General features: G+C 43.5%; 1 protein-coding gene across 4 annotated transcripts in view; it reads right to left on the bottom strand.

Moving 5' to 3' along the window:
- Positions 1 to 9,456, bottom strand: part of BCL11B (BCL11 transcription factor B) — a 185,266-nt gene extending 175,810 nt beyond the window's left edge. For 2 of the 4 annotated variants that reach the window (XM_070752456.1, XM_070752473.1), the window contains exon 1: positions 8,456 to 9,282. In XM_070752456.1, the coding sequence (XP_070608557.1) occupies positions 8,456 to 8,513 (58 nt within the window). In that variant the 5' untranslated portion in view covers positions 8,514 to 9,282. Of the gene's footprint in view, positions 1 to 8,455 lie in introns of all 4 variants that reach the window. The other 2 variants (XM_070752464.1, XM_070752483.1) reach the window with 2 other exon arrangements.
- Between the last annotated feature and the right edge of the window lie 17,429 nt (positions 9,457 to 26,885).

Below are 26,885 nucleotides of genomic sequence, written 5' to 3'. Positions count from 1 at the left end.
CTAATTTAAATAAAATCTATACAAATATCTGTATATTTTGCTAAATGAACTAGCTATTCAAAATGCAGAAGGAAGAGAAAAGATTTATTGCAATTGAGAAGTGAAAATACATAGGTTCTTGTACAGACCATAAAAGCCGTAAATCTTCACAGATAAATCAGGGAGTGAGATGATATGATTGTGATTAAAAAGCTTCCTTTGTGCCTGTGTAAATAGATGTGTTTTAGTTAAAACCAAATATCTGAATGTAGAGAGAGAATCCATCCAGATAATTTTTCTACTTTTGGCTGTAGTAGAGAGACTTTCTAGACTATAAATTTATAGCAATATATAGACAACAAGTGAGAAAAACTTAATAAATGTGATTTTTGCTATGGGTTGAAAGTAGGTGGCATCTTTGTCAAATGTCCACCACAAAAGGTGGTGGTAGTTTCCAAGGAATTGTAAATCATCATCGTTATTTATACCAAATTCCATTGGTGTTATTTTTCAAGTTACACAGAGGTTTTGCATGTTCTGACACTCAACAATTTTAGTCAGATTATTCCAGAAGCATTAAAAGAGGTGATGCTCTGTGTACAATCACATACATTTCTATAATACATTCTTACTGTGCCACGAGTACCACACAATTCACGATTAGCATTTAAGCACTCACTAAAACAAACCAATCATTAGATCTTTCCAAGAAATCTTCTACATTCAAACATTTTGCAAATGGAAAACTAAATTTATTTATAGAAAACATTCAAGCCATTTCTTATGAATTTCATGCCATTAATGATACTCCCAAATACCTTATTTGCCAGAAAATTATATTCCTGCATGATGTCTATGACCACTGCTTATCCTTCTCCTGTCTATGCTGCAAGAGCTGTATCCTCCTTTTATCTGTTTTAAATTCTATATTTATATTTTTTTAATGTATATTTATTTATTTAGTTAGTTAGTTAGTTAGTTAGTTAGTTCAATTTGTATGCCACCCAGCTCCCTAAGGATTACTAATGTACCGACAGATGAACAGGAAAAATTCAAAATTCCCAATATACAGTTGAAACTTAGTCGACTGAAACCGTACTTTTCCCAAATAAAATAAAAGAACAGAATGAATATAAACGCTATGGAGAATTATTCTACGTGAACAGGGAATGCTAAAAGATTCTATAAGAGCATTTTATAAAACTAATTAAGCAGAAACAAGAGAAGAGTATCATCCTAATAGCTGCTAAAAGATTTCCTTACATATCAGTAATGCCCAGTCTGTTTAAGCACATTTCCCCTAGATCGTTATGCAGTCATATTCATAACAATATAACCCCACCTTGTGAACTGTGCTAAATACACTAGAGCCCTGCACAAGCCAAACAATGTTTTGCAGAATTATATAACCAAATAATTTTTCAACATAAAAAATCTGAAATAAATTGAAACTGCACAAATGCAAATGTATTGTGTCCTACCTCTTTAACTTAGAACTGTTTGGGGGATGATCTCTTGGGCATCCTTAAATCACACAAGCCCAAGTGAAGCCTTAAGATACAATCTGATCAAAAATTTAGTTTTAAGGTCTCACCAATGTAGTGAAGACCTTCTTAGTAAAAATGCATGTGTGCAATTTTTCTTAAATCAATGTTCTTAATTTTATCCACTGCTTTTAGCTTCAATTAAATTCGCTAAGTAGAACATATTTAAAAAGCAGGCAAGAATAATATTCAGAAACAAAATAAAAAGAACAGGCAGGGCATAACAACTATTTTCACAAGTGTGGAAAATTATTGGTGAAACTTTGATGACCAACTACTATTTTCTTTCTTTTATTACTGTGAAAAGTTTTTAAGATTGAAGCAAGTTGTCAGGGACAAAATTTGAGGCTTTCTAGAACCTACATGTATTCTGGGGATGTGAGTGGATGTTAGGCAGGGAAGAGATCTTCTCGTCACTTCATTTCCAAGTTAGTCCAATAAGCTGCCTGCTCTCTCTATGCTTCCATGAAACTAGATGGGAACGCTAAATGAAGTGGAGAAATGATCAGATAAATTGCAGGCCCTGTCTAGCTGAGAATGAAGGGTTCTCGTATAGTAAATGACATCTCTACTCTTTTGTCTGACCTAATTTATTTCTCTTTGAAAGTTCAAATAGAGACCACTGCACTGTCAATGGAGAATATTTACCCATAGTTTGTGCCCTGCCATGAGAGAAAATATTGCAGAAGTCTTTAAAAAAAAACAATCCTAACAAACTTCTACAAAATCTTTAATGCCTTTCTTCTGGCAAAGCTTATTTCTGGATTCTCTTTTTATAACTCATTATACATCATACATTTCAACAAGAAAGGATTCAAGAGATTTAATTCCTGTAAAGCTGCTCAGGGGAATCTGGGAAATCACAATCACATAATTCTATACCTACCTTCTGTCAAAGTAACTTTTTATGCTGTTTATGATGCTCTCTATTTATATTGTCTATGATGAAGCTCTATATCCATATTATTCTAGCAAAGGTAAACCAATGAAAATAAGCTTGCATGGCTCCATAACATTCAGAGCCATGATTATTAAGGTGTTCCTAAAAGGGTTTGCCGCTATAAAACTATACAGAATATTTAAATACATTTGATAACTAAGGTTTCTCTAAAATAACTTGAATAAAATGTTTCTACCAGATGAATCTCACACTATATAGTTATCAATTTTAAGTTACTATACCATGGACTAGTGCAGTCCTTGTAAGATCTGGTTTCCTTAAATATTCACTTTTGTATACATCAATTTGTTTACTATGGTTCTAATGAACTGATAGACATGAACATCTGCTCAAAACTGAGCCGAAATCTGAATTGATATAAATCCCCTTTCCCCACCATTAAACATACAGCTTTTTAAAGTTTTTTAGTTTGGTCAGAGTATTTATGTTGCTCAAAATGTGTATCTACAGTATATGATTTTACACAGGAAATATGTGCATATTGATCTAAGTACGCTCTCTGTAATTCTTACTCCATTAGGCCAATCTCTCCTAAACAATTCAACTGCGCTGATCTTTATTGTTTCAAAATGATCCCATTCCATGTAATATCCTTTCAGGTTCAATATGTAAAATGTGCATAAATATATACAAGCATATACTCTGTGAAGGACTTAGTCCTTGATTTTAGCTAATCAAGCAACTTGGAATTGAGAAAGTAATGACAAGCTACTAACAGTAAAAGACATTTTTAAAAGCTAATTTTAATTTAAAAAAAACATCCATCTTGCCAGAGTTGTTTAATCAGTCATAATTTGCTCAGAAAAATAGATTTATCTAACTTGCAATCTCTCTCATCTTGTACTATATAGATCTCAGCATGAAAATCAATACCACAACTTTACACCTAAAACATTTTGTAGGCAAGGATGGAAACCCGATTCCTCTCTGTTATTGCCTTGCCTTCACAGATGCCGGGAAATAAAATCTCTATCAGACAGGCTATGAGCGCCCCCTAGCCGTCAAGGCAAGCCATTGATCACCACCAGTGTGACTTCAACTGAAAAAACTAGGAAAGTTTATTTTGGACAGTATTTTGTAATAACAAACAAGAGTGCAGAGCAATCTCAACAGAAAACGGAAAAGAAAAGCCTTGTTATGCGTTGAGTTAAACTAATGGAACAAGCTTCAAACCCACTTCATTCTGATAAGGGAGGCTGAATGTGCCAACTGGAGCCAATGACATGAAAAATTTGGCCTCTTTTACCTGGACCAAATTCATTTTTTGAACAGCCTTTGTTCAACTCATACTTCCATGGAAGAGACACACAATAACCTGGCTTTCAATGAACCACTCTGCTTATGCATGTATATCTCCATGCTTACTAAGATGCTTAAATAAGCCTAACAAATTAATCCCTGTATTTGCCTATCAACAAAAAGTAAAACTGTTATTTATTCCTCAATGTATTTATTCTTCTAAACAAACTAAATCATTCAAAGGACATCTAAAGATGGCAAACTGGATGCTAGGCAGTATCTAAAAATTAGGGAGAGAAAAGGGATATAGAGTTTTAAAGCCAAAATAGGTCTCATAAAATATTTTACATCTGCAATTGTGACTAAAATACATCCTGTACAACTTATGAATAATAATTCATAAGAGGTGAGAACAATGGAAGAAGCAATAAAATTCAGCGTATAATACCTGCTGCATACACACGTCACACTCTTATATTTTATGCAGAAATTGAAACCATTTCTACACATTTATTTCTAGCTAACTCCTGAGTTTATATGTCTGTTTAGATTGCTGAATTGCTTCTGGGTGAAAGAAATCCTTTCAGTAAAGAAAGAAAAAAGAAAAACTTTAAAATATTTTTTTTACTGAGATCATGGTGACATTTTTCAAATTAGCGTGTTCCAAACAGGAAAACCAGCAAGCCACCTGTTGAGTAGAAGAATTCTAGAAATCTGGCAAATTTATTTTTGCAAAGCAAGGGTGTGCTTCTATTATCAATCCTGCAACACCATCCTGAAGAGATTGTTTTAGGGAAAATTCAGCTCTATATCACAATGAAAATTATTCTGATGATTGATTTCTTTGATTGCATTCTAATTTATCAGTTCATTTTAAAGCTGTAGTGCTGCTGCTCAAATCTTACTGTTTTATCTTATTAAACAAGAAATTATGTTGTAAAAAATCTAATTAATATTATTATGTAGCACAGAAAAATCCAAAAATATTTGTCTGCATTTTCCTTAAGATTCATTTTAATTTACTAAATTAAATGTAACTCATTCTATTTCCCCACTAATCCTTCACTAGAAAACAAACCAGTTTTTCCTCCATCAACTCATCAATCTATCACTGACAGATTAGGTGAGATGCATTTATTAAGAAGGAATGCAGAGAAAGCAGAGGTATTTATCTAAAGAAATAAATTTAAAATATGGTAACGATGAAGTCAGAGTGCTGTCACTGAAAGATAGCAACAAAACTGACCTGACCTGCATCTGGATTGTTCCCTTAAAATTGAAAATCCTATACATACTTACTTGAGACTAAGCAGCACTGAACTCAGCAGTGCTTACTTCTGAGTAATTGTACAGGATCAGTCAGTAAATATTTTTTTCTCTCAGGCCATGAATATTTTCCTTTCTGCCTACTCACCACTCAAAGGTAAGAATCTTTATTCAAGCATCCAGAGACTAAAATCTAAAGCACTCCAATGAGTGCTAGAGAGAAATGCCTGCCTAATAGAGCCATCCACCTTGAAAAGCAGTTGCCAAGCTGGTTGACCCTTCCTCTTTCAGATACTTGCAGTTTTCAGAACACCCCATAGTCACTGAGGAAAAAAAATTACAGGTGGAGAAGGGGATATTTGATATGAATTTGTTTACTTATTTGGTCCCTGTTTCTATTTCCCTTCCAACTTCTTACTATTTTTTCCTTTCTTTTTAATCACACTCTTCTTTAAAAATTGATTAATACCTTCCTGAAAATTGGTTCAACCTGATCTTGGTGAAAACACTCCCCCCCCCCTCTTCTTTCTCCCTCAGTTCTGACAGTTGAAACAGAGTGACATTTTCTTGGTATTTTTGTCTTTCTTCCCCACCTCTACACTCCCACACCCAAACATACACACCATTTGTGCCCATGACAAAAATTATCTCCCAGATTTTCCTTTCTACAGGCTAATCCAAGAAGCCCTCTCTCTCAGGGCCCTTTGTAAAGTCCCTTCACCTGAAAAGTTGAATTTGAATGGGAAAGCTGAGGAAGAAGGGAAGTGCCTGAAGACTTTTTAGAACCAATGTAAACCTTAAGCCACAAGTCCAGAGACATTTGGGAGAATCTTTCTAGCAAATCTAGTTATCTGCTTTCAAAGTAATGGAAGGTTGGTCCTCACAAGAGAGAAAGGGAAGTGAAATTCCCAAATCAAGCCAGATTCGAAATTCTTCCCAAAATGTGTGTGCACTATGTCTGTTACTTCTAGTACCAATACCTGTGACTGTCTTTATCTTTTTCTTTCCCCACCATACACACACACACAAAACCCTGTTTACTATAAAAAATTAAAGTCCACCTGCGAGCTAGCCTTCAGAAAAGTGTTAATATTTCCTTGGAATAATTTGGCAAAAATAATAGTAAGAATCCTCCTTCCTTCCTTCCTTCCCTTTTGGGAATTTCCTAACCTGGCTAGGGTTTTTTTTTTCCTTCAGGAAAATAAAAATAAACGCAGCTTGCTCGAAAAGCAGGACAGGTTTTGCCTGAGTTTGGGGTTTAAAATCCACTCCATTCCCCTGCTCCAAATCAACTTAAACGCCGATACCAAGCGTCTCTTCCTCGGTGGGGCTGCAGCAGCTGAGTAGTAAAAAGTGGGGGGGAAATGCAAGAATGGGGGGGATGAGGGGGGGAAATGAAGTAGGTGGGGGAGGGGGAGAAGCAAAACAACGTTCCCGAGCCAAAACGCCATCCCGGGTCGGAGCGCCTTCCTTTCTCCAATCCATATAATTCCGATGTATTCTCACAAATAACATTTTTTATCAGCCCTAACAAAGGAAAAGACTGAGAGCGACCGCTGTCACTAAATGCTGCTGGCAGATGGCTGGCTGGTCCTAGACTCTGGGAAGGGGGGGAGGGGAGACGCAGGGCCGTGTGTGCATTTATGTGCATTTAAATTCGGAGAAATCGAACATACATATTCTATTCTTTCCTGGGTTTTTCTCCTCCCCCTCCCCCCAGTCTCTCCAACTCAGCCCTCTCGCGCGCCTTGCTTCGCCCAGCTCCCCGGGAGCAGCGGCGGCGGCGGCTCTCTCAGCAGCCCGGGCGTGCAAAAAGGAGAGTGCACAGTCTGTTTGCATTTCTCTCGGTTCTGATTTCGCTCCTTTTTCTCCTCTGCAATAGTGTGTGTGTCCCCGTCGTCCCCCCACAACGTCCCGGAAAACTACTCCAGGTCTATCTCCTCCTTGGGCAGTTACTTTATGTTGCACCTATAGCTGTTGTTGTTGCTTTTTTTAAATGCCAAACGACAAAGCAGAAGGGGGCTTCTTTTGCAAATCCTCAAGGCACTTTTAATAGCATTTGATCTCTATTGCATTTCAAAGCAATTCGGGACAAGCAAGGAAAGAGGAGGAGAAATACAAACTAAAAGGTCGGTTGTTGCTGTCTTTATTTTTATTATTTTATTTTACAGTCCCGTCGGTTTTGCAACCAGAAGCTGCAACCGAGGGACAGTGAACCCACTCCAGACACACACACCCGATACGCCCCCCCCCCTCATATTTGCCTCCAATGTGTGCAAGGTATCGTTCTACACCTCTTAGCCACCACTACACACACCCCATCCCCATCTGCTTGAACTATTTTGGGGGCCGCGTTGGGATCTCAGCAGCACCTTGCTCTCCGTTTGCAGGCTCAGAAAGTGGCGCGCTTTTCGCGGGACTTTCTCCAGAGGTCGCTGACTGGCCGGCGCGCGCTGCCTTTTTTTTTTTTTTTTCAAAACGGGGCCCGCCGCCCCTTTGCGGAGGTCCCACCAAAATAACAAAATTCCCACACAAACACACCCCACCCCTCACTTACATACATCTCCCCCCCCCCCACACCACCACCCCACACACACCCTGCTCTTCTGCCTGGGCTCTCTCCACACGCCCTGCAAAAACCACCCTAGGCTTTTGTGCCGGGTTGAAGGACCTCGCTGAGGGAGAGAGACGCCGTTCCAAGCTTGGCCGAGCTACCTGGCCGCCGCCGCCATCCCCTCCCCACCCCCTCACGTCCGGCCCTATGTGCCATTACCGAGCGGGGCTTCCCTAATGGAAGGGGGGGGGGAAGCAGCCCCAATCGCTGGATATCTCCCCCCCCCCCCTCTCCACCTCGCCTGCCACGCTCCTCCTCCGCCTCCCCCTCTCGCAACTCCCCACGCCGGCCTGGCCGCTTCATTTTCCCCGGTTCCCTCCATGTGGTTCTCGTTTAGGCGCTCCGAGCCACCTTCTCCCCGGCGGCCGCTGCCTTCCAGTCACGGCCAACTTTGGACCCGCCTCGCCTCTCCCTATCGCGGTTCCCCCCCTCGCTCCTTCCCCGAGTTCTCTTCTCCCCCCATTTCCCTCAGCCGGCTCCTTTGGCCTTCCTCCTTGGCTGCCTGCAAATTCTCCTCAAACTTTCTCTCCCCTTCCTCGCTCGGCGCCCGGCATACACACCTCTTTCGCTCCGGCCTCTCCTCCTTTCCTCCCCCCTCCTCCAAGCACACATACACGTCCCCCCTCCATAAGCCTGCCAGGCATCCCCGCCGCGGTCAGAATCTCCTTTTTTTCCCCCTCAACTCTGCAAGCCCCTCACTTTCTCCCACCCCCCTCCCTCGAATCTTCCCCTGTCCAGTTTCTAAATCGCATCCCAGGTTCTATCCCACACACACATACCACCACCCCCTTCGCTTCTTTCCCCACATACGTTCCGCTTTTCGAGCCGGTTCCTTGGCGAGACACAACTTACGCGTGATAATTTCCCTTTGTGATAAGTGCTGCGGGTTCCCCTGCTTGCGGCGGGACATTGCCCTGGCATTTACACGGTCATCGCCCGGAGAGCTGGACTTAGGTGGGGGGGGGAGCGGAGGAAAGGGGGGGAGCGGTCGTCTTCCTCCTCCTCCTCTTCTTCTTCTAGGCTCTTCTCGACGGATTTCTTCTTTTTTAAAAAAAAGATGGGGAAAAGCAAAATAAAGAACTCGAAGGAAAAGCGCTTTTTTTTCTCCCCCCTCGGCGTTTTCTCAGGATGAGGTCCTTCGTCCAATTAAAGCAACATCGTCAATGAAGTAGGGGGGGGGCAGGCTTGGCTTATATTTTCTCAAAAGAAGTGTCTTTGGGGTTGTTGGGGTGTTTTGTTTTCCTTTTCCACGGCTTCCCGGTCTTTTCTTGAACTTCACCGAGCGCTGACATTTATTTTTCCAGAGCGGTCAGAAGAAGGGGGGTGAAACAAAAAGGGTACCAAAAAATAAAAATTAAAAAGCAAAGTGCACTTCTTCCATCGGGAGGGTTGTCTTTTAAAAAAGGAAAAAGAAAAAGAAATTGAATTAGACGCACGCAAGCTCGCACAAAAGTAGAAAAAAAATTGCCCACACGCGGAGAGGAGAAAAAAACGCCACAAAAATACCCTTGCTGAGTTAATTAGAATTCTTTTTTTTTGCTTTGCTTTTTTTTTTAAAAAAGGGATAATAGCCCAAACTGTGTCTCCTCTTTGCCAGTTCAAGTGCTACTGTTTTGAGGTTGCTTTTTTTTTTGCTTTTTTTTTTTTGCTTTGCTTTTTTGCTCGCACCACTTTTTACCAGTGCTTTTTCTCCAACCGCCCCCCCTCCTTCCCCTCGCTTGGCACAAGGTCTCGATAGGAAGGAAGCCCCCCAGTGCTTCTGGGTGAGTTGCTGGCTATTACTAAGGAGATATATTGCAATGTGAAGATGGCGGAGTCCTGGTTCCCTGGGAGCGCTCAATCTCTCTATGGCTGGGTCTGCCTCCGTACAATGGGATAAAATTCAAGTTCAAGTGCGGACGTGACGTTTAATCTGCACTAGAGACAAAAAAGACCTAGAGAGTAGGAGCACTGGGGGCGACTAGCGGTGGCTTTTTAACATTGTACCCTGCAAGAGAACAAGAAGCGCGCGGGGGGGGGGAGAAGAAACCACCCTCCAACACACTCCCAGCACACGCGCGGCTCCCATCGCTTAGCCAAGGTTGCCTTCTGCAGAACCGCAGCCAAAACCGAGATTCGGGGGGGGGGGATAATAAAAAAGGGGGAGTGAGTAAATCCAGCAGGACAGGAGGAGAGAGGTCTTTCCCCCCTCCACACCAAGAAAAAAAACCCCAACGTCCCCAGTTCCAGTTTACGAAAAAGCAGCAACAGCAGCCCCAAAGGTCTCGCAGGTCTTAGGAAGAGGGAAGCGGTGACAAGGACCCGGGCCATCCTTGCTGCCGCCGCCCGCTGGCAGGAGGCCCAAATGGGACGGCCGTCTCCCAGGGGAAGAAGCAGGGTGTAGGTAAGGAGGTTAGGCGAGCCGCGCAGACTGGCTCCGGCAAAGCGAAAGGGAAGGAGGAGGAAAGAGTTGGAGGCGGCTGCGGTCGGCTCGGCCCGGAGAAGCGGCTGGAGCGAGCGCCCGAGGTGGTCCGCCGAATCCATCTCCTGGTCCTTTATTTTTATTTTTTTTGGAGCTCGATCCACCTGCTCGGAGAGCCTTGCAGGCGGCTGGATCTCGGCCTCCCGAGAGATTCAACTCGCTTATCTCTCCCCCCCCCCTTTTTTTCCCCCTCCAACTACGCGCTCTCTCGCTCTCTCTCTCTTCCCTGCACGCAGAAGCAGCCCGACTCTGCTCTGAACACCTTCGCTGTGTATTTTCCAACAGTTGTGTGTGTGGTTCCTTTTCTTTCTTTTTTTTACAATAACACAAATATCTGCGTGGGGGAGGAAAAAAAAGAGAGAGAGAGATTTCTCTCTCCCACCCCCTTTTTTCCCCTCCATGTGAATCGCGATTGCGGAGGGAGACACACGCGCGCACACGCGCGCCCTAACTCTCGCTTCCTTCCCAAGCGCCTCACCGCTTTTTACGTGAAGGCTCCCTTGTAATGGAGGCTCCCTTGCAGGCTCCCGGGGCTGCTGCTGCTGCCGGTCCAAGACTTGGAAGCGGCGGTTGACCTATGCAAAGCCGGGTTCGACCCAATGGGTGACTCCTTCTTCCCGGACCCGACTCCCGGGGCGCTTCCCAAACAGCCCAAGAGCTGGGTAGGTTCTTGGCAACGGGACAGGCGCGCCTTTTGCCACCGCCTGCAACTTCCTCGTCTAGCCTGAAGGCCTGGGATTCCACCTAACCTTCAAGCGCAAGATCGCTCGGGCTTAATGGGTGTCTTCCAAGAGCACCCTCCCCCCTTAATGGAAACATTCCAGCTTTGATCAAGGAGCCGGCGTTCAACCAGGTGCCTCGCAAAAACAAAAAGCCTTCCCCCCCTCCCCAAAGATTCCTGCTTATTCAGACGTTCGAAGTTTTAAAAGGAACCAGGGGCTGCCTGGTCAACAGGATTGCTTCCTTTCCGCAAAGTGGGAGTTTGAACTCGGAGCGCTGGGTTGGGTTGGGTGTGAGGAGGCATGATAAGGCACGTTCCCCAAAAGGTGTCGTGTCTCCTTCTCAAGCAAGCCCCCCCCCCCCCCCCCAATTCTGGACTGGACTGCCAAACCAGCTGGTGCCACCAAATGCAGCCAAGCGCAAAGGCCGGGAAGTACACTGCTAAAAAAAAATAAAAGGGACACTTAACACAATATAACTCCAAGTAAATCAAACTTCTGTGAAATCAAACTGTCCACTTAGGAAGCAACAATGATTGACAGTCAATTTCACATACTATTTTGCACATTCAACTTTGGACAGAACAAAGTATTCAATGAGAATATTTCATTCATTCAGATCTACGATGTGTTCTTTGAGCCGTTCCCTTTATATTTTTGAGCAGTATATATATTCAACTAAGACCTGTCCATCCCGAAGCTCCATTCTGGCTCTACGTTGTCCCCTACACAGCCTTTAAAAGTGACCGTAACGCCACTTGTTAACTTATTTTCCCTCGAAACGTGAAGCGGGAGTTAAGGTACCTATTGCTTGACTTCGGCCCAGCTGGGCAAATTTTGGCCCAACTTCTTGGAGTCGCTCTGAACTGTCCACCCGTTAACCTGAATGACCGGCTAAGTAAATATAGTCGACTGCTAGACGCAGCCTTGCAGTCCTGATTAAACAAGACATAATAGCAGTCTCCCCTTGAGCAAATATATGACTAACTCTCCCAGAAGAGTTCGTTGGGACTGTTACTCAGTGGCCTATACTACTTTTACAGAAAGGCCTCTGGGGTGTCGGGGAAGTGTTGGCGAAGTGCACCCGGCGTGCGCGGAAGGGATCCCGCCACATCTCCGCGCTAGCGCGATTTCATTGGCTCTCCCCACCCAAAAAACACACACATCCCCAAAAACACGCAGCCCACCCGGGAAATGCGACTCAGCGTGCCTTGCAACGTTGCTAAATCTGCCGCCTGTTCGAGGCGCTTGAAAACGGGTCAAGATCGCTGTGAGAAGTTGCGACTAAACTGCGCTCCGCGGAAGTGGTGGATGGCGGGCTGAAGCGAGGAAACTCCCTCAACTCGCTCTCGAATACGATACCTCAGCGTGTCATAGACACAAAGGGGGCAGTCGAATGTATTTTTCCATAGAATAGAATAGAATAGAATTCTTTATTGGCCACGTGTGATTGGACGCACAAGGAATTTGGTTTTGGTGCATAAGTTCTCAGTGTACATAAAAGAAAAAATACATTTGTCAAGAATCTTGAGATACAACACTTAATGATTGTCATAGAGGTCAAATAAGCAATGAAGAAACAATCAATGTTAATAAAAATCTTGGGATACATGCAACAAGTTACAGTCATACAGTCCTAAGTGGGAGGAAAAGGAGGATAGGAATGATGAGGGGAAAAACTAGTAGTAATAGTGCAGACTTAGTAAATAGCTTGACAGTGTTGAGGGAATTATTTGTTTAGTAGAGTGATGGCGTTCGGGGAAAAAGATACAAGGATACAAGCTACAGTCGTACAGTCCCAAGTGGGAGGAAATGGGTGATCAGAATGGTAGGTGGATCTTAACTGACACTTTGGGTACTTTTGATTGTTATCACCATCCCTCCCTCTCAAAACTACTACCAAGGCTTCTTTCTTTCGGCTTGGGAAGTTATTTCCTCTTGGCTACATTCATGCACTAAATTTAAGCCAACTTGGGGTGGACTCCAGCCCACGTTTGATCTGTGGCTACTGAAGCGGACCCCCCCCCCCCCCAATGTTTCTTTCTGACTTAGAGAGCTACTGTTGGGAGATAAACTATCCCTTCCGGGCAGTTTTAAGATTCCTTGCACTCCACCCATTCATCAGTATGGGCGAGTAGGTTGGAAAGGCGGCTACGCGCGCCTGAATCAAGTCTTCACAGACAGAGTGAGGTCCTGGGGAGAGATTGATTGGCCTGAACTCCATTCACACGTTGGCCAGATTCAGCGCCGCTTCGGGGTGTGGGTTCCTAACTTCTTTAGCCACGAGTTAAATCACGAATCTGGCTTGGACGTCACTCTAGTATAAGGACAGCATAAGGGCAGACTACATGTTTCTATGTTTCTAAGCCACCAACTAGATAAATACGGATTAGGAGAATGTGTGAGTCAAGCTATTTAGTTAATAGGCTAAGCGAAGGCAACCAACCCATGCTGATAAGTCCCCTGCGTTTCCAAGAAAGATTTAAGCATACCCAAAGGCTATAGAAGCCAGCCTGCCTACCTTCCCAGTTCCTACCCAATTCCATTCGACTTATCCCTGAACAGAAGGCAGGTACTGTATACATTTCTATAGGGTTTTTTTTCACTACAAGCGATGGGATTTGGAAAGTTCTCGCCCAGGCAATGCACATTTACTCAGGATTAAGCCACCCCTTTATTCCGGGAACTTTCTTCCAGGTAAAGCTGAATGGGAATGAGGGATCTATTTAGCTTCCCTAGCTCCGGTTTTTGTCGGTCATTAAGCGGGCGGTTTCCTCTTTTGCCCGACTTACCGTAATCTATTCATCAGTCTTAACTTTCTTGGAAATCTGACGTCCAGACGCAATTTCTTCCCGATTCCCCTCGCCTCGCCCAGTCTTTTAACTTAACTTTTCATCACCTGCTCCTTTTTTCAGAGTGCCACGGATGGTGATGCCCTGCCATGCCTGTACAGTACTTCAACGGGCTGCCCCGGTTCTTCAACCGACCCGGCTGCCTCTCGGCCAAGCCTTCCCCGGCCTCCCGCTCGACGGTTTTTGCGAGCAGGGGCCGGATCCTGGACGCCCGCCTCTTCAATCCGCGCCCCCCCCCCCTCCTTTGCAGCTTTTTACTCGAGCTTGGGCAGGGTTTATTAGGCTACAAAAGAAGGCAACTCGGTACCAAGGGAAGGGGGACCCTCCTCGTTGGGAGAGAGGAAGCCGCCGCCTTGCAAATGTGTGTGTGTGTTACTCTTAAGATCCGCACGCGCTGATTTCCTAAAGTTGCCCAAACAATCCTGGGGTGGGGTGGGTGGGGGAAGAGGAGGGGGGTCTCTTAAAGGATCCGCTGCTGGGTGTGGGCTGAAGGAGTTGAAGAGCCTTCAGGCTTTGGAGGGAACAGCAGTGATTGCTTCTCCCCGCTCCGGCATAATTTTTGAAAAATAATAGATCTCATCTCCAGCCTCCCTCCCATTGATTCTTGTGCAACACGAAAGGTTTCTAACGCGCCAGTCCCATTTGGCGCCAGACTTCGGGGTGGGGAGACTCGGGGTAGTTTCCCACCACTTAATCCGAGTTGGGGGGTTTTATATATATAAGGGTGACAGAAAACGCGGCAAATGCTCAGGGTATGAAATCCCTCGGATGCCACTCGGCTGTGAAGTTCCACGCGTGAATAATTTTCTCGGGCAGAACTTTCATCCTAACTTCCTCGCCGAGAATTTTTATTTCTGTAACTGACCCAACAATTTATATTTCCCAGCGATTATGCCTCCACCTTTCTTCTCGAGCCTGAGATATTAGTGATAAGCCCAAAACATCTATCTCTAAGAGTGAACCTCCTATTTGTTTATATTTACTTACTTATTTTAACACTTACATGTTTAAGTATTCCCATACTAAATTTCACCTACTCCGTATAATTCACTTTGCGCTTTCTGCTGAATATATATGTAGGCATAGGATCGGGTCATAAACAGTTTTATTTCTTAGGATCAGATTAAAATAATCCTTTCTTCTCCTGTCCTATTTGGGATCAGCTCGACAAAAAGAGAAATATTCATCCCTGTCAATCTTGCATGCATTAATGAGTCGTGTGGTCACCGCCCTGCCTAACCTAGAATCTTGCACGTTTCTTTCCGAATTTCCTTTAAACTTGGGACTTGATGTCTGAGAACTAAGGTTCCCGGGGTTCTTCAGGTTCTAATTCCTCACAGTTAGAGAAACATGAAGTTAAAAATACTCTTAAGATACATCGCCATCCTCATAAAGCACAGCGAATAAGAGAAGCGGATTTGTAGCTCAGTTTAGAATAAGCGGGCGTTTATCAAGAGGAAGAATTGTCAGAATCAACTAATGGGAAAGACGGTTCCGAATTCTGAAGGCGTGCGGAACAACTCTTCGTGCGGAGCTGACACGGGTGTGGTCGTGGGAATGCGCCCCTTAGGCTAAACCTGAGAAGTACGTTACATCTTTACCATTTTTGCCTCCGGACCATATAACTAAAAAAAAAAGTCCATCTTGAATGTTTTTTGGGCTAGTCCTACCGGGAAATTTCCAAAGAAAAGATACAGGGGGGAAACATGTTTGGCGTAGTTCATCAGAGTGTAACTTGGCCCCCTTAAAATACCGTCGGGCAGGGAGCATTCAAAACCAGGATGACAAATACAGGTCTGGAGAACACAAACACACACACACACATACAGGTCTGGAGAACACACATACACACACACACACACACACACTTGTTCTCGCTTCCTCTGAGGGCCGGTGAGGCCAGTCTTCCCCACCTCTGGGTCTTTCAGAAGGGGGAAGCAACAATCCCACCACACCAAGGCAATGGGAACACACACAAACACACACACACTCCGGACAGCGCTGGGATGGGGAAGCCTGTGGTCTCAACCACGGAGGGAACGATTTGAGGAGGGGGGGGGAGTTTTTTGCACCTCCTGGAATGAGCTCCAGCGGGAGGGGGGAGTTGAGATTGGGAGGAGGAGGGGGAGGAGGAGGAGGAGGAGGAGGAGGAGGAGGAGGAGGAGGAGGAGGAGGAGGAGGAGGAAAGGGAGAATTCCAAGGCGATGCCTCCGCCTCTACTTTCTCCCCCCCGCCCCTCCCCAGTCTGGCACTTGGCGATCATTAGCGCCAGCGAAAGCTGTTGATGTCTTGTCTCACAGCTCCCCCTTTGGTCTCGCTGCGCTCCGCGCCTCGCGTTTTACAGCCGGATCAATAGCCGCCTCTCGCTAACCTTGACCCAGCCCTCGACCCCCGCCTCCCTCTGCAGCTGGCCCGGGGCTTGGCCCCTCCTCTCTCACACACACACACACATCCCCATCCCCGCATCCCTGCTCACAATCGATGGCAGCGGATAAGCTAGGGAGACGCGACGCGTCCTTCCCAGGGCAGCAGAGGCGGCGGGGGGGAGGGATATATTAATAAATGTCCCTGTTTTCTGCCCTCACCCCTCCTTCGGCCTCTCTTTGAAGCTGCCAATCACCAGGAGAGCACCCTGCCTTAAGAATCTGGATTTTATTTCTAATTGTTTGGTTGCTTTGTCTCAGATTCTTGTTGTTTTTTCTCTCCCCTCCCTGCTCTCTTTTCTTTCCTTCCCTTCCTTTCCTCTCCTTTTCTTCCTTTCTTTTCTTTTCCTTCCTTTCCTTTCCTTTCCCTTCCTTCCTTTTCTTCCTTTTCTTTCCTTTTATCCTTTCCTTTCCCTTCCTTTCTTTCCTTTCCTTCCTTTCCTTCCTTTCCTTTCCTTTCCCCCCTTTTCTTCCTTTCCTTCCTTTCCTTTTTTCCTTTCCCTTTTTCTCCTCTTCTCTTTTCTCTCTTCCTTTCTCTTCCTCTGGGACACCGGGTGAAGTTGCAAACGAGGTGGGAGTCGCCGGCAGGCTTTTCTAGGCAGCTGCCCGCGAGTCGCGGAAATGACAAGTTTAAAAACCTTGGCAAAGGTTTCAAGGGCGAGCGATTTCCTGCCTCCCCCCGAGAGGTATTGATAACTTTGAAAAACAAGGGAGGGATGTATCGTCCCCTCCCACCCACCGCTGCCCAGCAGCCAGAGGTACACTGTGGATGCAACTTAGCCAAAGTTGCAAGCGGAGCAGGTCAAATGCGCCCGCTTGCTTTGAACGCACCGAGTGGTTTATCTTTGGGAGCGGTGGAATCACTACCGGCCGCAGTTTTCTTCCGGGTAGACAGGATTAGGATCCAATCGTAAATCAGCTATTTGAGAGAAAGGTAGAATGAATCACGCTGGCATTTAAGGGAGAAGAAAACCTGGAAAGCAAGAATGAAGTAGCCTAGTTGTTAAGCAACAAAAAGACATTTTTTTTAAAAAAAACCTCTCTAACTCTGTATACTGTATACAGGAATTGGCATACCTAACTCTAGTATACCTAACAAGGGGATACCTAACCTACCTAACAAGGGGAGATTGGACTGCCATTTGTCCGGAATGGTACAGGGATTCCTGCCTGAGCAGGGGGCTGGACTAGATGACCTACACAAAGGTCTTTAAACTTGCCAAGTTTGAAGACCTCTGAACAAGGTCCCTTCCAACTCAACTCAAACCAACCAACCAACCAACACATCGATAAATACATTTCTACATTAGGTAGACTAGATTGAAACACCAAGCATAAATCAAAAGTACCATCCGTTACAGAAACTGAAAGAGAGGAACGCATCTTGCAGGGGAACTGAAGGTCCCTAGGGTCTCTTCAAATTAATAATAATAACAGAATTGGAAGGGACCTTGGAGGTCCTTTAATCTAACCTCCTGCTCAGGCAGGAAACCCTACACTACTTCAGACGGGTGGTTATCCAACAGCTTCTTTAAAACTTCCAGTGTTGGAGCATTCACAACTTTTGGGGGGCAAGCTGTTCCACTGATCATTTATTCTGTCGGGAAATTTCTCCTTAGTTCTAAGTTGCTTCTCTCCTTGACTAGTTTCCACCCATTGCTTCTCGTCCTACCCTCAAGTGCAACTACGTAAAATTTGGGGAGGGGGGGAATGCACGTAGTTCTTTCCAAAGCAACCGTATTTTTAGCCAAAATCGAGGCCAATAGACCTCAAGTCAAGGAAAATACACTGCTCAAAATAAATAAACAAATAAATAAAGGGAACACTCAAAGAACACATCCTAGATCTGAATGAATGAAATATTCTCATTGAATAATTTGTTCTGTCCAAAGTTGATTGTGCACAACAGCATGTGAAATTGACAATCAATCAGTGTTGCTTCCCAAGTGGACAGTTTGATTTCACAGAAGTTTGATTTACTTGGAGTTCTATTGTGTTGTTTAAGTGTTCCCCTTTATTTTAATTTTTTTTTAGCAGTGTATATTCGGAAGGAGAAAGGCCAACGAGGGGGGGGGCGCTTCCTTCCCAGTTAACCCTCCGTGCAATGCCTCTCTTTGAATGAAGGATGAAGAAGAACGGCAGGGCACCAAAGTTGTTGAAGGGCGTATGAGCGTTGTTTAAAGTGCGGGAATCCGGATATTTAAACTACGATCAACAGCTTTTAGGGTTGCTCTGAAAACCCAGCCGTCTAAGAGATCCGACTGAGGGCTTTCTCGGAGAGTTTATTTGGCCGGTCCGAAACATAGAAGATTGACAGCAGAAAAAGACCTCATGGTCCATCTAGTCTGCCCTTATACTAATTCCTGTATTTTATCTTAGGATGGATCTATGTTTATCCCAGGCATATTTAAATTCAGCTACTGTGGATTTACCAACCACCTCTGCAAGAAGTTTGTTCCAAACATCTACTACTCTTTCAGTAAAATTATATCTTCTCACGTTGCTTCTTTTGGGGAGTTTTGACTTCAACCTGGCTTAGAAGCAGAGGTGGGCTGCTAAGGTGGGACGGTGAGTCCAGCGCAATTCTGCTACCTGCCCAGGGCACACCTCACCGTCCCACCTTAGCAGCACATATCTGCTTAGAAGGGCCGGAGACACGCACCGCCCCCTTTATTTTCCCGCTTTCCAAGATCGTGGGCGCCGCCACAGCAAGAAAGAAAGAAAAAAAAGGCTGCCAATCTGAACCGAAGGGTTCAAAATCCAGCTTGGCCAGCCAGCCAGCCCGCCCTCCGCGACAAACTTTGCCCCGGAGCTAGCTTGGTTTCTTGAGCCTGGCGCACACAGTTTACAGCTTCCCATTGTCCCTAGCTAAGAACAATGAGTAGCTCCGCTGAGAAAGGACTGGCATGACAGCTAACCTGGTTAGAGGGCGCCGGATTGGGAAAATAGCAATAGCATTTAGATTTATATATCGCTTCACACTTGCAGAGAGTCAGCATATATTGCCCCCAACCATCTGGGTCCTCAAGGAAGGAGGGAAGGCTAAGTCAATATTGAGCCTACTGGGATTCGATCTGCCAAACTGCTGGTGGCTGGTGATCAGCAGAAGTAGCTTGCAGTCCTGCACTCTAACCACTGCGCCACCGGAAAGGCTAGGCTGGTCGGGTCTGTTGAAGCAGAGGCGTGGGGACGCTCCCCAAATTCATGGATTAAGGAGCTCATCACCTGCCATAGCCCCATGCTAGCTGGAGCAGAGGGAAACGAGGGTATCATAAGCAGACAGCCCCTATGTGCAGGGACTGCGCGGAGTAGGGAGGTGGTGATGTTTTCCCGGGTCTAGCACGGTAACTTGGAGGGGGGGGTTGGGGGGGGTTTCCAAGGATGCTATCGCAGTCTCTTTCTCATGTAGAGAGACTAAAGAAGGGAGGAGGGGGAGAGAGAGAGAGACGCAAAGAAGGAGGATGCACCCGCTTGTCACTCCACCTTGTGAGTAGATGAGGAAGTGCACGTTTGAAGCAGCCTCTTCCAGAGACGCGCGGGTATCCGCCGCCGAGACTTTTGTCCTCCGTTTTCTCTTCCAGAAAAATCCAGAGCAGATCCCCCTAATTAGGGGACCCGAGACGGATTTCCAGTTGCCCAACAGCGTCTTGTTCCTTCTACCTCAAAATCTGTCACCCTGTCTGCTCAAAAATAATAATAATAATAATAATAATAATAACAATTGTTGTTGTTGTTGTTGTTATTATTATTATTATTATTATTATTATTGTTGTTATTGTTATTGTTATTGTTATTGTTGTTATTAGTGACACTTTATTCGAGAAGGCAGGGGTAGGCAAAGTTGGCTCTTCTATGACTTGTGGACTTCAACTCCCAGAATTTCTGAGCTAGCACGATTGTCTCAGGCATTCTGGGAGTTGAAGTCCACAAGTCATAGAAGAACCAACTTTGCCTACCCCTGCAGTAAGGGCAAAAAAGGTCTGGATAACTGGCCATAATCCCTAAAGAAAATACTATTTTTCAATGAAATTTCACATAGGAATCCCACTAATCACTCAGGATAGTAACATAAATTAATGGCTGTTATTTTAACTATCTGTAACAGCACTCCTGCAAAGCAGGCCGGTTTAACCTTTAGGAGAGAATTTCAAATGCCAGAAGCTGGATTAGAACCAGGCACCTTCCAAAGGACTACTCCCACACACACACACACCACCTTCCCCAATTAATCAGCACTTTACCAATCATTTGAAACCTTTTCAGAGTTGGAAGGGACCTTAGCAGAGTTGGAAGGGACCTTGGAGGTCTTCTAGTCCAACCCCCTGCTCAGGAAACCCTATTCTACTTAGTTGTCCAATCTGTTCTTTAAAACTTCCAGTGTTGGAACATTCTTAACTTCTGGAGGCAAGTTATTCCACTGATTAATTGTTCTGTCAGGAAATTTCTCCTTAGTCCTAGGTTGCTTCTCCCCTTGATTAGTTTCCACCCATTGCTTCGCTTCCTATCCGTAGGTGCTTTCGAGAGTAAGTTGATCCCCTCTTCTTTGTGGCAACCCGTTAGATATTGGAATACTGCTATTGTGTCCACCCCTAGTTCTTCTTTTTATTAAACGAGACATACTCAATTTCAGCAATTGTTCTTTATATGTTTTAGTTTCATTGCAACATTTTATTCCAACAATTTTAGCATTACCTGTTAGTTTCACCATGATTGTTTAACTGGTGAATCTGTAGATTGTTTTATAAACTATTGGTTTGTGAGGCTGCATTTTTTTAGCAATGTAAGTTGCCCAGATAAATATAACTGCAACAATCAGCATGATATGTCTGTTTCAAGAAAGAAAATCCTGTTTGTGCCAGACAGAGATAAGAACTATGAGAGGGAAGGAGAGAAAGGTCTGTGAAATTCTAAAATTCTCTTTCCACTTTAGAATAGAATAGAATAGAATAATAATGACCAAGTGTGATTGGACACACAAGGAATTTGTCTTGGTGCATATGCTCTCAGTGTACATAAAAGAAAATATAAGTTCATCAAGAATCATAAGGTACAATACTTAATGATAGTCCGGGTATAAATAAGCTATAAAATCATATTAGGAACCACTCAATATAAATTGTAAGGATACAAGCAACAAAGAGTCATGCAATCATTTGTGGGAGGAGATGGGTGATGGAAATGATGAGTAGATTAATAGTAGTGCAAACATAGCAAATAGTTTGACAGTGTTGATGGAGTTATTTGTTTAGCGGAGAGATGGCATTCGGGGGGAAAAACTGTTCTTGTGTCTAGTTGTTCTGTTAGCAAAAACAAAGATGGTGTTTGCCTTGTCCCATCATCCTTCTCCTCAAAGAATACTTTCCTGACCAAAGATGGTGTTTACCTTGTCCCAGCATCCTTCTCCTCAAAGCATACTTTCCTTCTACAAATGTTCTTCCTTAATACATTTCTTTCATTGACTCCCATTTTTCAGAATAGGAACTATGATGAGCAGGTAGGATTTGCCCATTTTCTCATGGGTATGTTAAGTCAATATTCATTCGGCTGTTCTGACTCCAAGATACCCCTTCTTCTTGATTCGGTACATAGAAGAAATTGACCAAAAGTTGAAATTTGTATTGTGATTTCTTGAGCTCCATATATACTGAAGTGAAGACTCAATATCGAACCAGCATACTTTTCCTTCCTGGTCCTTGTGGTTTTAATGGGGTTGACCGGATCACTAGATTTGAGGGTCCAATTATTGACCAATCTATTAATTAAGAAGGGACCAAGTTGAAGAAAACAAGGGAGTGGATGTTCCTTCTATGCTATATCATCCAGAGGTTCTTTGATAAGAACTCCTTCTATCTTTCCTTTCTATTTATTTGTCTGGCTTTGGTGAAGATAATATAGATAGACTTATGACCATAATTAAGCCCCAAATTTATGTTGCTGAGTGAGACATTTGTTAAGTGAATTTTGCCCCATTTTAAAACCTTTTTAACCACAGTTAGTTCAGGTGTTAAGTTAGTAATATACTTATCAAAAAAATAAAGGGAACACTTAAACAATAGAATATAACTCCAAGTACATCAAACTTCTGTGAAATCAAACTGTCCACTTAGGAAGCAACACTGATTGACAGTCCATTTCATTTTGTCAGCAAATTCAACTTTGTACAGAACAAAGTATTCAATGAGAATATTTCATTCATTCAGACCTAGGATATGTTATTTGAGTGTTTCCTTTATTTATTTTTTTGAGCAGTGTATACTTGTTAAGTAATTCTGGCTTTCTCGTTGAGTTTGCTTTTCAGAAGGTCGTAAAAGGGAATCAGCATGACCCCAGGACAATGCAATCGTCATAAGTATGAGTCGGTTGCCAAGCATCTGAATTTTGATCACATGATCATGGGGAATGCTACAACAGCTGTTAAGTGCGGAAAAAACAGTCATAAATCACTTTTTTCAGGGACAGTTGTAACTTTGAACAGTCATTAAATGAACTGTTGTAAGTCGAGGACTAGCTGTATTCAGAAGAGAAATTAAAATGCCCCCCCGGAATAAATATATAAAACGTTGCTCACCAAGAAACAAAAATTCTGTTCTTGGTGCATAGATACTCGCTGTGCTCACGTATAAATAGCAACACTTTAATTGGCTAGTGTGATCTTCTTGTTGCACCAGAGAAGCCTTGTCTTCTGCCTTTTGTCCCAAAGACCTGAATTTCACGGCTATATCAATTTTAGACTACTGTAAAAACCCACACAAAAATTATAGGAACTCTAGTTAGATAAGCAAGAATTATGACAATTCGTCTTCTCTTTCCCCTCACCCACCCACCAAATGCCATTGCCACAGCAATGAGCAACAGGAATATGCCTAAAAATTTAGAAGGCTAGAAATGCTATGCTTTTCTCTCTTTTTTTGCACATCTAAATCTCTGCTCTTGTTGCTAGGGCATTCTACTTTTAGCAGATCCAAAACATTTCCATTTGGAAATCTGAGGTATGAAGAAAATTGCAAAAATATACATCTTCAGGATCAATGCATTTATTGGTCCTATAAAATTCCAGGGACTAGAGCTAACTTCAATAGGCTGGAGTTAGCCAATAGAGTTTTGATGATACTAGCTAGGAATGCATATCAGAATTTGCCAATACAGTGGTACCTCTACCTAAGAATGCTTCTACTTACAAATTTTTCTAGATAAGAACCGGGTGTTCAAGACTTTTTTGCCTCTTCTCAAGAACCATTTTCTACTTACAAACCCGAGCCTCCTAAACTGTAACCGGAAAAGGCAGGGTGAAGCCGTAGGGCCTCTCTAGGAATCTCCTGGGAGGAAACAGGGCCAGAAAAGGCAGGGAGAAGCCTCTGTGGGGCCTCTCTAGGAATCTCCTGGGAGGAAACAGGGCCTCCATCCTCCCTGTGGTTTCTACAATCGCACACATTATTTGCTTTTACATTGATTCCTATGTGAAAAATTGCTTTTTCTTACAAACTTTTCTACTTAAGAACCTGGTCATAGAATGAATTAAGTTCGTAAGTAGAGGTACCACTGTATATATTAGAATCTGCATTTCTCCCTAATAAATAAATAAAGCCTAGCTTAAACCGTTTTTATGTAGCTGAGGGGAAAGTAACCTGCAGCCTGCACACATGCAGTCCCAAAATATTATGGCGTTGTGCCCCCCCCCCCCCAATAATTAAGGGTGGGAAGGAAAGCAATTTTGTTGTCAAAAATTGGCAACACATTCTTGAAGTATTTTCTTGCCTTGGGAAAAGTTTTAAGAGGGATTGGAAATGGTTCAATTTCCTAGGGGGGGGAGGCTGTTTCTATTTCCATCTTTACCCCCACCTAAAATGAGCCGAGAACGTTGCTTCATCCGTTCCTGTGACATTATCACAGCCTCCAGTACTGTTTTCAGAAGATATGGATTAAAAATGGGGGGTTACTATAACAATCTATTGCTCAACGAGTCAAATTATTCCATACATAAATGTTTACATAATTCAGAGCATCAGGATCTAATTTAAGAACGATGAATTTGAAATCACTTGAACAACTTAGTCAAGACTAGAACACGTAATAATAAATTTCCATGCATGTCTAGTCAGAAGTAAATAATTTTGGGGATGTCCAGGATTGCAGCCTTAAGACAATTATCTGGGCTCAAATAGATTATTCTTTTAGTAACTGTCATTACTTGAAACATGTTTGCATGACCGTTTGTATCCTTCTCCAGGTGACTCATAACGCACCTGTTATTGTGCACTATGTTATTGTGTGTGAGTAATGATACATAAAACACCTACTATCCCAGTAAACTGATGGAGATGAGGACAAATTAAATCTTTGTAGGTAGTCATTGGTGACAGAAAAACACTTTCACATTACTCAAGAGCCCTTTAGTATTCACTTGCTTTCCTGGCTCTAGGACTGTGTAAATTAAGCCATGAACATCACACAAAAAATGTGTTCCCACTGGTCTTGTTCATGATCCTTAAAAGTACTTTTTAAACCAGACAGACTGAAGGGATTTAAAAGAAATGAACAACATTCAAAACATTTAGATGCAGTGGAAACATTTGCAGTTCCATTATTCTTGTCAACCAAGATGAAAACTGAACCTATTGAGGACATCTAACCTGGGAGTGATAATCGTGGATTGAACATTAAGTGTAGCTTATTGTTTGCAAGGAATTGGTAATGGTGTTTGCTAGGAGTGCAGCGTGAATGAATTTAACTAGAGGAATATCATTATTCTTGTCTTTTGGGGAACCAATTATTATTAATCTGTTACAGAGCACTTTAATTGAGCAAAATGATTCAACAAAACTTATTTCCCCCATTCATCCTCTTGACAGCTCTGTGAGTCGTGTAAAGATTTATTATTTCCATTTTAAAGGTATATGAAGTACTCTAAGGTAGAGACTGAGAGGAACTAATGAAATATGCATCTCAGACAGAATTCATAGAAAGCTTTATTATTGTTGTTGTTGTTGTTGTTTGCAGTTCTAACTCACATTTAATTTTCTAGCTCTTTGCTTAGAACTGCAATACTTAACTTGTAGCAGTGTTTATTCAGAAGTAGGATGATCCTATATTCACCTTTACAAATAATTACAGACAATTATATGGAGATATGGTTCCCTCTGGGTGTTGCCAAATTGCCATCTCCTAGCAGCCCCGGTCAGCACAGGCTACCCAACTTGGCACACTCTAGGACAGTGATGGTGAACCTGTGGCACAGGTGCCACAGGTGGCATGCAGAATCATATCTGTTGGCACATGAGCTGTTGCCCTAGCTCAGCTCCAATGTGCATGTGTGTGCTGGCCAGCTGATTTTTGGCTCACACAGAGGGTCTGGGAGGACTTTTTTGGATTCCAGAGAGCCTACGGGGGTATGGGGGAGGGCGTTTTTACCCTTCCATGGCTCCAGGGAAGCCTTGGGAGCCTGGGGAGGGTGAAATTTGAGCTTTCTGGGCCCACCAGAAGTTGGGAAATAGGCCCTTTCCAGCCTCCAGGGAGTCTCTGGGAGGGGGGGGCAGAGGAAGCTCTTTTCACCCTCCTCAGGCACTGAATTATGGGTGTGGGCACTCACGCATGTATGGGTGCAATAGGGTTGATATTCCTGGAGGCATCTGTAATGTGGTAAATGGTTTAGCTTTACTAGATAAATGGTCAAAGCAATGGAAACTGCAGTTTAATGTTTCCAAATGTAAAATAATGAACTTGGGGAAAAGGAATCCTCAAACTGAGTATTGTATTGGCAGTTCTGTGTTAGCAAAAACTTCAGAAGAGAAGGATTTAGGGGTAGTGATTTCTGACAGTCTCAAAATGGGTGAACAGTGCAGTCAGGCGGTAGGGAAAGCAAGTAGGATGCTTGGCTGCATAGCTAGAGGTATAACAAGCAGGAAGAGGGAGATTATGATCCCGCTATATAGAGTGCTGGTGAGACCACATTTGGAATACTGTGTTCAGTTCTGGAGACCTCACCTACAAAAAGATATTGACAAAATTGAACGGGTCCAAAGACGAGCTACAAGAATGGTGGAAGATCTTAAGCATAAAATGTATCAGGAGGACAGAAGGAAAAGGGGGTACATGATCGAAACATTTAAATATGTTAAAGGGTTCAATAAGGTCCAGGAGGGAAGCGTTTTTAATAGGAAAGTGAACACAAGAACAAGGGGACACAATCTGAAGTTAGTTGGGGGAAACATCAAAAGCAACATGAGAAAATATTATTTTACTGAAAGAGTAGTAGATCCTTGGAACAAACTTCCAGCAGACATGGTTGATAAATCCATAGTAACTGAATTTAAACATGCTTGGGATAAACATATATCCATCCTAAGATAAAATACAGAAAATAGTATAAGGGCAGACCAGATGGACCATGAGGTCTTTTTCTGCCGTCAGTCTTCTATGTTTTTATGTTTCTATGTCTCTGCCCATTCTTCCAAAGTTATTACACATACAGAGGCTGAGAACAGAATAATCTTGACACTTTGACGTGGGGCTGAAATCTCTTTGTTACCTCGAAATCTGCCATGATAGCCTGCAATGGCAGGGTTGTTGCATTCTGGATCTAATAGTTTCCCATTTGCCTCTAAATGGGGGAAATGAGAGTACATTGGAGTATTTATCTTGATTTATCTCCTCCCCCCACCCAGGCCTGCCGGCAAAGCCTTGCAAAAGTGGCCTTGCAGAAGGCCCATAGGGTGGGAGCAGTATAGACATCGAAGAGGAGTTGATTCCATAGACCCGGGGAAGCAACAGAGAAGACCCTGCCAACCTGCATTGCTTAGTTGATGGGACCGGAAGAGGCCAACTCTGTGT

Source organism: Erythrolamprus reginae, chromosome 1 (assembly GCF_031021105.1).
Source record: "Erythrolamprus reginae isolate rEryReg1 chromosome 1, rEryReg1.hap1, whole genome shotgun sequence".
NCBI classification, from domain to species: domain Eukaryota; kingdom Metazoa; phylum Chordata; class Lepidosauria; order Squamata; family Dipsadidae; genus Erythrolamprus; species Erythrolamprus reginae.
The sequence above is the reverse complement of the archived record's forward strand: the minus strand, read 5'-3'. Positions and strand labels throughout refer to the sequence as shown.